Here is a 12,702-nt window from a genome sequence, read left to right on the forward strand (position 1 = left end):
GTTTTACAATTACAGGATGTAATTACACTGAAAGTCAAGGTGCAGCCCAACCAGATGCCATAAATTAATTTGTTACCTCAACAAATTAGCAAGTTAAATCTGTCCCATATAGACAAAACTATAGTAAGAAAATGACCTATCTATCTAGTTTTAGACAGAGCATTCAAATATTATACACTAAATTGGTAGTATTCTTAATTTCATGGAAGGAGAGCTTTCTTAGCTATAGAAAGGTGCTTAGAGATGCTAGATCACCATACCTCTTCTAAGGTTTTTAAAGCTCTAGAGGCAGATGCTTCAAAATGCTTTAAATGAACAGATTTTGCCTTTGGCGTGAAGGCAAGTTGCAGTTCTGCAGGTAATTACGGCTCTAGCATTACAGCCAAGGACAGCGAGGCTGGGACAGGCAGCAGGGTTCCTTCTCTCTCCCTTTCTCACACACACAGACACACAAACACTCTCTCTCAAGCACATACATTTTTATATGTATACACCCCTCTTCTCCTCCTCATTTCCTCCTAAAGCTCTGCTGACCTACTCCCAAAAGAAACCCTGAACACTGCAGACATGATCATAGGTTAGTTTAATGTCACATAATGATAGTGTGCTATTCAGAGGTGAATTAATGTTAGTGCTAAAAATAAAGTTTCTGTCCTGATTCAGGAATTGTACAGCTGAGTGGTACAACTCTCCTACACTACACCCAGATGGTGCCCCCTAACTAACTAACAAGCTGTCTTGATTGTTTTAAATTATTATTTAAATTATTATTATTTTTCAGTATTACTTAAATATATATTAAACAGCATTATGTTTTATGTGGTGTTAACAATTGGTCTAACCATCAACAAGCCAGTGTGTTATGATTTGGCGTGTTGTGGGCCGGGTGTGGTGGGCCTTTTTGGTCCAGTCTGCCCCTGATTATTATGCTAAATAATGTATGCTGAAAATATTGATGTTAAAACACTTAAATGAGGGCCCCATTCCTACAGTTTGCCTAGGGCCCCCAAATCACTAAATCCGCCCCTGGTGTGTATTATGCATACATTCACAAGGGCACTATTACTCGTTTGTTTGATTTGGCATGCATTATTATTGTTGAACAGTGTATTAACAGCAGCCATTTTTGGCGGCAGGCCTCCAGCTATAGCACATGAAATGCTGCATGCTCCTCATGCGCCTGCCACTGAGGTGTCGAAGGGGCAGAAGCCTGGAGAGGATAAAAGGGTGCGGCGGACACAGACAGTTGAGTGCATTTTGTTTTCATGGAAATGCTGACTCATTTCTCTCTCTCTCCAGGAACAGAAGACCAAAAACATCGCTCTCCCCCTATGTCATGCTGTGTCTACAACCTCTGCATTCCCAGGACACCTCCTGACTCTGCGCTGTCACACCGCATCTGCTCACCCATGCTACCATGCATAGAAGACAGCGTTTCTCCAACCCTTCTCCTCACCACAGCCCACAGCCAAACAGCCAGCCACCCTTACTCACCAAAACCTCATACCCTTTCACTACTGCACTAAAATAAGAAATACATGTTTGGTTGCATTAATCCTGCTTGTTCTGTGTCTGTGTTCTGCTCGTCACAACAATGAGTAGCTATACTGGTGCTGAATGCTGGCAGAGGAAGCAGACCAGACCCCCACCATGGACCCCATGCTGAAATACCTGCGGAAGTCCAAGCTCCAACAACATACAGTGACCCAAGAACTGGCAAAAGGGCTTTGCACTGCCACAGAGGAGTTGCTGGCCCTCCGCCAGCAGAATGCTGTGCCTGCCACAGTCACTGACCTCTACTGGGACATGCTTGCCTGGCCAGCAATTCTGCCCTGTGCTGCAAAGGTGTGTGGGAGCCTCTTGGTCTTCTGTATGTATGGAGATGTCAGGGAGGTCCCCGCTGCCAAGGTCTGGTCGGCGATCGTTAGGGCGAGTGGCCATTGCTGGTAGGGGTCATGCTGAAAATCCCAGTTCCACTAATCCTGGGAAGGAACTGGCCAATGTTTCAGCAGTCCCTCTGCAGTCCCCAGGACAGCTAGCTCCAGCCGGCAAAGGAGACAACCGCAGAGGAGCTCTTCTGGGGTTTGGGCAACCTATCTTACCCATGCAGAGGACAATGCCAATGCGGGAGCAGAAGGTGAGCTAAATAATTTGTCTAATCCTGGTTCTTCTGTCTCCTGAAACAGCATTTTGTATGGCTAATGGTCACTGGAACACTCCAGAGCGTTCCACGATGCTCCAGCGCCTAATGGTCAGCGTCCTACACCCCCACTGGCAGTTTGCAGTGGCCTACCTGGGCGATGTTGTAATCCATTCCACTACCTGGTCAGACCACCTCCACCACCTCAGGGAAGCTGTAGTCGAATGAGAAGCCGTGGCGATAAAGTGAGCCATCAAGGAATCGATGCATCAGTGAATGGCCAAGGCCAATGACACTAACGCCCGAGTAATTTGTGGGTTCCTGTCATTACAGGACTTCTCATTCCAGGTGCAGCACGAAGAGGGGACCCACCTTGGAAGTGTGGGCAGCCTTTCCCGAAGACAGTTACTGGGCAAAAAAAAATCGCCAACAGTAGGCTTGGAGCTTAGACCTTTCTTCATTAACCTTTGTCTGTGTATTTATGTTTTAGATTAGTTTGTGTAGTAGAAAAGTCTAATAAAGTCTCGTTTTCTCTATATATGCTTGTTCTGGGTCCAATTATTCTTAAACAGACTCAGCATTTATACACTATTTTCTTTTATTTTCAGGGCTTGGGCAGGTAAGAAAGGGCACACTCATACATGCTGCCACACGTAGGTAGTAATCTGTTTAAGCACACTAGGTAAGCAGTGAGTGCCAACCCCTGTATTTATGTTTGTGAGGGAAGACCAATGTGGTTAGACATTTTTAGTTTTACTTTTGTTTGTAGATGACCGTGTGTAGAACCTGAGAGTAGGGAAGCATGTTTGTTATATTATATTATGCTTTCCTTTAGCACTGCCATAGTCCAGCTCATTTTTCATTTCTTTATCATCAAACTCATTGTAAATACTCTGTAAATAGTTAAATGAAGTCTTTAAAACGTAATACACTGGTGATCAAGAAAGCACAGTACATTTTGTAAACTAAAGAGGTGGCTGTAGACATACATTTTTTCCTTTGTTGGTGGTATTCCGACTAGCTGGCCCTTCCGTGCGGTTTCAGTAGTGGTAGTCACAAGTTACTGACTCTGTGTCACCCCTGGACTAATATCGGGGTCGTAACACCATTAAACTTTCACACTGATTATAAAATACTATTAATAACGTATAAAACTCTGAATCGTCTCGCAGTCCAACAACTGAGCAAACTTCTTGTTTTATGATCCATCACACCTACCTCGATCAAAAGGTGCAGGCTCTTTGTTGGTACCTAGAATAATAATGACTACAGCAGGGGGCAGAGCTTTTCCTTACAAAGCCCCATGGAACAGTTATGGAACGGCCTTATAATTAGTGTTTGGGACTCAGGCACAGTATCAGTCTTTAAGTCTAGGCTGAAAAAGCCTTTTGTTAATAGCTTTCTATTAGGTAAAGGCACAGATTAGGAGGTTTCATGGCCTAGAGTGTTTTGGTAAACTGGAATATTTGAATGCTGTCTCACTTGGATACCCTAATGACTGCATTTGCTAAAACAATTCATGATCAAGTCTCATTTATAATACAGTGGATTACTTCAGTTGAATACTATACTTTAGCTTTATGTACTACATAAAGCTAAAACTCTAATGACATAAAAAATTACACTGATGCTTGTACTGAAGATCCTTTCAACAAACTTAGCACTGCTTGACTCTATGGTATACAGTGGTGGAAGACTAATAGCTCCAAGGTTTCTTCATCATTTTGTCACAGGGAGTTTGCCTTGCCAATATCACCTCTGGCTTGCTCACTAGGGATCTAAATCAAAATCCAGATCCATATTTCTCCAAAGCTGCCTTGCGACAGTGTCCCTTGTTAGAACTGCTATATAAATAAAATTTAAATAAATTCAGAAGCTCCTTGATATACAGTGCCCTCCACTAATATTGGCACGCTTGGTAAAGACAAGCAAAGAAGGCTGTAAAAAAGGTGCATTTATTGTTTAAGCTTTTGTTTTAAAAAAATCACAAAAATCTCATGGATATCAAACAATTGCAAACACAACAAAGGTTTATTAAAAAAAAAAAATCTTTGTTAAATATACAGTATCTCACAAAAGTGAGTACACCCCTCACATTTTGGTAAATATTTGATTATATCTTTTAATGTGACAACACTGGAAAAAAAAATGACACTTTGCTACAATGTAAAGTAGTGAGTGTATAGTTTGTGTAACAGTGTAAATTTGCTGTCCACTCAAAATAACTCAACACACAGCCATTAATGTCTAAACCGTTGACAACAAAAGTGAGTACACCCCTAAGTGAAAATGTCCAAACTGGGCCCAATTAGCCATTTTCTGGCCCCGGTGTCATGTGACTTGTTAGTGTTACAAGGTCTCAGGTGTGAATGGGGAGCAGGTGTGTTAAATTTGGTGTCATCGCTCTCACACTCCCTCATACTGGTCACTGGAAGTTCAACGTGGCTCCTCATGCCAAAGAGCTCCCTGAGGATCTGAAAAAAAGAATTATTGCTCTACATAAAGATGGCCTAGGCTATAAGAAGATTGCCAAGACCCTGACACTGAGCTGCATCACGGTGGCCAAGACCATACAGTGGTTTAACAGGACAGGTTCCACTCAGAACAGACCTCGCCATGGTCGACCAAAGAAGTTGAGTGCACATGCTCAGCCTCATATCCAGAAGTTGTCTTTGGGAAATAGACGTATGAGTGCTACCAGCATTGCATCAACAGCATTGCTACACACACTGCATCAAATTGGTCTGCATGGCTGTTGTCCCAGAAGGAAGCCTCTTCTAAAGATGATGCACAAGAAACCCTGCAAACAGTTTGCTGAAGACAAGCAGACTAAGAACATGGATTCCTGGAACCATGTCCTGTCGTCTGATGAGACCAAGATAAACTTATTTGGTTCAGATGGTGTCGAGAGTTTGTGGTGGCAACCAGCTGAGGATTACTAAGACAAGTGTGTCTTGCCTACAGTCAAGCATGGTGGTGGGAGTGTCATGGTCTGGGGCTGCATGAGTGCTACCGGCACTGGGGAGCTACAGTTCATTGAGGGAACCATGAATGCCAACATGTACTGTGACATACTGAAGCAGAGCATGACCCCCTCCCTTCGGAGACTGGGCCACAGGGCAGTATTCCAGCATGGTAACGACCGCAAACACACCTGAAGCTGAGGGTGAAGGTGATGGACTGGCCAAGCATGTCTCTAGATCTAAACCCTATTGAGCATCTGTGGGGCATCCTCAAATGGAAGGTGGAGTCGACATCCATGATGTTGTCATGGAGGAGTGGAAGAGGACTCTAGTGGCAACCTGTGAAGCTCTGGTGAACTCCATGCCCAAGAGGGTTAAGGCAGTGCTGGAAATTAATGGTGGCCACAAAAAATATTGACACTTTCGGCCCAATTTGGACATTTTCACTTAGCGGTGTACTCACTTTTGTTGCCAGCGGTTTAGAGATTAATGGCTGTGTGTTGAGTTATTTTGAGGGGACAGCTAATTTACACTGTTACACAAGGTGTACACTCACTACTTTACATTGTAGCAAAGTGTCATTTCTTCAGTGTTGTCACATGAGAAGATATAATCAAATATTTATAAAAATGTGAGGGGTGTACTCACTTTTGTGAGATACTGTAGGTGTGCAACAATTCTTGGCACCCACATGAATTCATATGAAAAAAATATATTTGAAGTATATTCCCATTGATATTTTTCATTTTTTCTTAGTACACTTGGGTGACTAGGAACAGGAAATTGTTCAACTATAACTTCCTGTTTCCCATGGGTACAAATATGAGGTAACACACAGGCCAAATTCCCTTTCCCAAATAGTCATTCATAACAATGGGTAAGACCCAGGAATATAGCTGTAATGTGCAGCAAAATGTTGTTGAACTTGGGAAGTGGCTATAAGACTATAGAAAAAGCATTGAAAATGCCCATTTCTACCATCAGGTCAATAAGTAAGAAGTTCTAGTCAACCGATAATGTTATGAATCAACCTGGAAGAGGATGTGTGTCTATATTGTCTTAACACAGTATGAAAAGGATGGTTTGAGTGGCCAAAAAATCTCCAAGGATCACAGCTGGAGAATTGCAGAAGTTAATTGTGTCCTGGGGTCAGAAAGTCTCCAAAACTACAATCTGAAGGCACCTACATCACCACAAGCTGTTTGGAAGGGTTTCAAGAAAACAACTTCCACGCTCATCCAAAAACAAATTTAAGCATCTTCAGTTTGCCAGACACTACAGGAACTTCAAGTGGCATTGGGTTCTATAGTCAGATGAAACCAAAATAGAACTGTTTGTCAATAAACACCATAGGTGGTTTTGGCGCAAACAAAGAGGTATCTATATGGAAAAGTACCTCATGCCCACGGTTAAATATGGTGGTTGTTCTTAATATTTTGGGGCTGTTTTTCATCCAGAGGACCTGGACATTTTGTTAGGATACATGGCATCATGGACTCTATCAATCATCAACAGACATTAAATGAAAACCTGACTGTGTCTGCCAGAAATCTTCCAGCGGGACAATGATTCACAACATACATCAAAGTCAACACAGAAATTGTTTACTGACCACTAAATATTGGCTAAAAGGGTGCCAATAACTGTTGCACACGTATATTTAACAAAGTTTTTTTTTTTAACAAAAGAATAAAAGGTTAAACAATAAAGGCAGTTTTTCACAAATTTCTTTGCTTGTATTTACAAAGGGTGTCAATATTTATGAAGGGCACTGTAGATTTTAGGTGAGCTACAACCCCTGGCAAAAATTATGGAATCATCACACATAGAGGGTGCTCACCCAGCTTTTTTAATTTGTAGCAAATAAACATCACAGATATGACAAAACAATTTCTGTTTAATAACTCAACATTCTGGCTTCATGAAGCATACCTCAAACAAAATTAAAACAAAATGCAAATTAAATTGTTTTAATGAATTGCATATTTTCTTCCAGATCTAGTAGAGGAAAAAATTATGGAACCTTCAAAAATAAATCACAATTATTAGTTTGTTCCTCCTCCTCAGGCATTTATGACAGCCTGAATTCTTTGAGGCATGGACTTCACTAATGAAAATCAATATTCTCCATCAAGCTGGTTCCAACTTTCTCAAGTAGAGGTTGACAGATCAGGTTTGCATGATGGAGCCTGGTCATGGACCAATTAAAAAAAAATTCCACTATAAATTTTCAATCGGATTGAGATCCGTTCTGTTTGCTGTCCATGTCACTGAGCTGATCTGCCTTTCCTGAAGAAACGTCCAAAAGTGTCCAAACTTTCAAAGTACACCTGTGCATCGACTAATGAGGTCTGCCTGGTCCTTTACCTGACATGTCATAGCTTGGCTTTTTGCCATATCAAAAAGACAGGGAATTTTATTGTTTTCTTCAGGCAGTCATCTTTATATGTTTCCATTGAATGGCACCAGACAAAAATTCCAGCATCATCTCAATGCAGAGTCATGATTAATCACTGAATATCGTTTTTATCCAATCATCCACACTCCATGACTGCTTCTCTTTAGCCCACTGTAACCTTGTTTTCTTCTGTTTAGGTGTTAGTGCTGGTTTACATTTGACTTTTTTATATGTAAATCCCATTTCATTCAGCAGATTTCTTAGAGTTCTGTCACAAACATTGACTCCTCTTTCTGCCCATTTGTTTTAGATTTTATTTTATTGTGCATTTTCTATTTTAAAGGCATATTGCTTTGAGTTTTCTATCCGATGTTTGTCATCTTCCTTGGTCTACCTGTATGTTTGCTTTTTATAACCTTTCCATTTTGTTTACAACATCTTTTGCCACACTCTGTGTTGGAGTTCCTCCTTGAAGGAGTTTTACAATCCTTTCCATTGTTTCAATTGACAACTCTCTTGTTGGGGCCATGTTATCTTTCAAAAAGTCCAAGGTTAAGGTCTGTAAGCACTCTCTTGTAACTGCAGACTAGTTAGCATTTTTAGACTTGTGCTAGTATTTGTTTTAGAAATTAAAATTACAAGGTAATTCCTCAACACTGAGTGATTCCATAATTTTTTCCTCTACTTACTCTGGAAAAAAATATGCCATTAATTAAAATTATTTAATTCAACTTGTTTGACTTACGTTTCACAAAGCCAGAATGTTCAGCTATTAAACAAAAATTGTTTTGTGTCATATCTGTGATTTGTTTATTTGCTATGAAGTAAAAAATCCAGGTGAGCATCATCTAAGTGTGGTGATTCCATAATTATTGCCAGGGGTTGTATGCAAGTTTCTTAAAGCAATATAAATTAGGCATGTTAACTAACTAGCAAGGTAAGCCTGTTAAATTTATAGTTAACATGGCAACTTCAGTGAAAGGAAAGTTAGCTACCTAGCAGAGATAAAATGGGCACTACAGAACTCCTCAGACCAATTATCCCTCCTAATTGCCTGTAACTACAACCTTCTTCTCTTGGTGTCTAGAATGGTGTCTGATTCAATAGCATGTGGTAAAAATTAACATGTTTATGAACACTTTTCTAATTCTGACACCCAACAGCACAGTGTGGCATTTTAAAAAACAAACCCTGGCTTGCTCTTAAAACTCACTTTGTTTTTGCAACCAGGAGGCACAGCTGATGTCAGTGTGACATGTGTCATTTAGGGGTCTATATTTATAACTATAGCTGTGCTTTAACAATAACATGGAAATAGCACTAATATTTTTCCATTTAAAGAAAAAAACCACCCTGAATGATTTGCGTATTAATCTTTTGTTATCTTCAGTGGCATATATTATTCATTTTGTAATGAAGTTCTGAGATTACTTTTTTTTTATTAAACATCTTTCATTGACACATTGGTCTATTTTATTTACTGTGGCTAATGGTTTCCCACATTGCCGTTCAACTACCTGCTGTTACTGGCACCAGCAGGATTTAGCCCTTGCTTCATCTCTACCTAAATGTATGATGATAATACAGTGTTGACTGTCACTGGAAAATGGTGAGTGAGAGAAGAAGCTCTTGCTCATTTTTTGTTTTGTTATCACTTACAGATCACTGAAATGTTTTTTCCTACTAAATGCCCTGTATCTGCACTAGTAATGTCCCACTGTAACTGCAAAATGGCAATCAATATAAACATATTTAATTTGTTTCAGGGTGGTTTCAGGATTTTTTCCATTAAAAACAGACATGATATAGTATTGACCACTTACATGTCTCCTTTCATTTGCTCTTAAAGCTTTAGAGCCAAAGTATATTAGAGTTGATCCAGAAAGAACAATCCAGTATCGCTTCCATGATGACAACTGGGACCAAAAGAGAATAAAAGAATAGAAGATGAATCACAAACATTATTGAGTCCTGGCAGATTTGCACTTGGTAGATTTGAAAAATATTGAGCTGACTGACATGATTTGATGTTTCTCTTGGTGGTTTACACAAACAATATATATATGTTTTTTACAGTCAGTATATTTATCTAATTGGATTTAGGACATGTGACATTACACTCACTGTAGGTTTCTTGCCCTCTTTCATCACAGTCTTCCTCCGCAGAGGCCCTTCAATGGTGATACTGCTTAGTGAGCTGCACTCATATTTGGACACGGCCCCTGAGGCACTGGGCCAAGGGAAAAAAAAAAAAAAAAAAAAACACAACTAAAATCTTGTAACCTTTTTGCACTACAAACATAGCACATACAGTACTGTATTGTTTTCTAATGGATTTCTCACAAACATACAGCAAAAATGAAAATGCAGAATTTCTACTGCTATAGATTTGTGTAGTTTGTAGCAGCAGTTAATCTTATTTGGGCCCTCTTTAAGAACATTGTTGTTTATTTACTCCAACATAGATATTTTAACTGGAAAGGCATAAAGAGCACATCTGCATTAATTATAACATCCCTTTACTTAACAAGTTTCTTCACACTTGTAAAGACAAACCACAGTCTCAATCCTGCAGTCTCCCTGAACTGCAGAAAACATTATCTAGATGTACAACTAATGTTACTATAATATCGATAAAAAAAAAACCCTGAATGGTAATGAACAGAGGCAGTTTCCTTTCGAAAAGAACTTCGACGTTGCGTTTAGCATAACACTATGGGAGCACCTCTCGCGCGCGACTGGCATCTGAAGTTTGTGTAAAATCATGCCTATTTATAGGCCTGCCATGATCAGGTGACGTGGCAATTAAGTGCGTCGTGTGATATAAATATGGCACCTGTGAACCGTGCCATCAGCCTTTATTATCTTCAGCGAAAGACTGCAGGTCAGTTGTTTGTGTAAAGAAACAAAAAGATGCTTCATTTCCTCGCTATCTTTTCTGAGTGAGAGAATTCAGGAAGTGTGTTACAGCTTGCGCTCGTTTCATCATGGGGAATAGTGCAGACTTTCTGGGTGAAGTGTCTAGGGAGGTAGCATGCTATGGCAGCCTCGAGAGGCTGTGCACGGTAATGCCTTCATTAAGCAGCTCGGCTCACGACTTGCGCTCTTCTTGGAAGCCGAAGTGAGCTGGGTTTCAGAGCCTCGCGGATCTGGGCCGGCCGCTGCCGAGGCAGCTAACCATCTCAGGTTCGGGGGATCTCTTATGGATCCAGAAGAGAAACCGGAGATGATCTCTTGCTCTTTTTTCCGGGTTCGGCTCTCCGCTGGATTTTGGAGCTCGCGTTGCGACTCCTCCTTCCGCTATGGAAAGCCAAAAGGGGGAAAAACACACACACACAAAAATAATAGTAATAATTCCTCTCTGACTCCGAGCCAGAAGGATGTGCTAAAAACTGAGAGCAGCATATAAAGAGCTGCTTGAAGTGATTACTAAGTCTGGATGAGCCTTTTTCTCCCCAGTGAAAGTAAATCCCTCACACTGCAGAAACTCCCCTTTCTCACAGAAGTGCATGACAAAATATCAGGCTTCTGGGGGAAATCCATGCATAAGCTGTATCTATAACCCCACGATGCTGGATTATTCGGCCATTGTGGGAAATGAACGGCATGGCTATTTAGCTATGCTGAAGGTGTATAGGAGGCACTTGCGAGCTACCTCTCTCCATGGACGGCAGGTAATTAGGGGGGCCGGTTTGCCATCCAACCCACCGTGTAAGGCCACCGTGGCATTGGTGGGCAAGGCCTATGCGGTAGTAGTCTTGCTTGTGGGTCACTGCAGACAATGACAGTGTTGCAGGCCTACCAAGCAGACCTGCCGAGTGAGCTCGACATATGGCGGCATTCAGCCAGTTCCTTCCCTGTTGTCTCGAGTTCACCCGGGCTCCATGAGTGGGCCAGCACTAGTGCGAGGGAGACCCAGAAGGCGAGTATGGCAGAGCGCCAACCCCCTCAGACAGCCAGGGGAACCGGGCGACCACAGTTGCAGACTGCTACTAGGCCTGATATGAGAATGGTCATAAAGGCCAAGCAGGAAAAGAAGAGAGGTCCTGAGGGGCCGTGGAGGGACGTATAAGGGGACATGAGGTTGTTAGGCCAGTGAGCCACCAGTGCGACTGTAGGGCCTACCCTAGCCAAGGCGGTCCCAAGTTTTCAGTGTTCTCTGGTCAGCGAGCTGTCACAGGGCGAGGAAATTCTGATGCTTTCCCTCCAATAGAATGTGGAGTAGTTAACGTCACAAAAAGACCATCTGGCAGCCTGGAAACTACTGCCAAATGTGTCTCCATGGGTTCTGTCTACCGTAGAAAAGGGTTACCGGGTCCAGTTTATAGCTTGACCCCCCCGGTTCAGAGGTGTGCTCACCACAGTAGTTGGGACAGACCAGAGCCCGACGTTAGCGCAGGAAGTAAGATCCCTCTTGGAAAAAGGGGCCATAAAACATGTACCCTGTTCCCTGAGGGAATGAGGTTTTTACAGCCGTTATTTCCTGGTCCACAAAAAAATAGGAGTATGCGGCCAATTTTAGATCTGCGTCATCTGAACTGTACTCTTCGGACATACAGGTCCAGGATGCTGACGCCCAAACTTATCATTCCACAGATTCAGTTTGAGGACTGGTTTGTGACGATAGATCTAAAAGTTGCATATTTCCACATAGAAATATTGCTAGCTTTATCCCCTCGCACCTTCACAAAGTGCATGGATGTCACTCTGGCTCCATTGTGACACCAGGGCATCCGTGTTCTAAACTACCTGAACAACTGGTTAAATCTAGCACGATCCAGGGAACTGGCGGTTCAACATTGACATGATGTTCTCACCCACATGAAAAGCTTGGGTCTCAGGTTGAACCTCAGAAAAGTACGCTTACCCCATTGCAGTGGACAACTTTTCCAGGGGTTATAAGGATTCTACTACGATGAGGGCGTTTCAATTCAATTCAATTCAATTTTATTTGTATAGCGCTTTTTACAATAGACATTGTCTCAAAGCAGCTTTACAGAAATATCAACATGGTATACAGATATTAAAGGTGCGAATTTATCCCAACTGAGCAAGCCACTGAGTGGCGACGGTGGCAAGGAAAAACTCCCTAAGATGTTTTAAGAGGAAGAAACCTTGAGAGGAACCCGACTCAGAAGGGAACCCATCCTCATCTGGGTAACAACAGATATTGTGGCATTTCTATCCCCAACATGCGTAGG

General features: G+C 41.7%; 1 protein-coding gene across 5 annotated transcripts in view; it reads right to left on the reverse strand.

Moving 5' to 3' along the window:
• ralgps1 (Ral GEF with PH domain and SH3 binding motif 1) overlaps positions 1–12,702 on the reverse strand; it is a 150,774-nt gene that overhangs the window by 2,665 nt on the left and 135,407 nt on the right. For 4 of the 5 annotated variants that reach the window (XM_047155519.2, XM_047155521.2, XM_047155523.1 and 1 more), the window contains 2 exons: positions 9,620–9,731; positions 9,325–9,417 (listed from right to left, as the gene is read on the reverse strand). In XM_047155519.2, coding sequence (XP_047011475.1) covers positions 9,325–9,417; positions 9,620–9,731 — 205 coding nt within the window. The remainder of the gene's footprint in view (positions 1–9,324; positions 9,418–9,619; positions 9,732–12,702) is intronic. The other variant, XM_017467358.2, reaches the window with a different exon arrangement.

This window comes from Ictalurus punctatus, chromosome 5, assembly GCF_001660625.3.
Source record: "Ictalurus punctatus breed USDA103 chromosome 5, Coco_2.0, whole genome shotgun sequence".
NCBI lineage: Eukaryota > Metazoa > Chordata > Actinopteri > Siluriformes > Ictaluridae > Ictalurus > Ictalurus punctatus.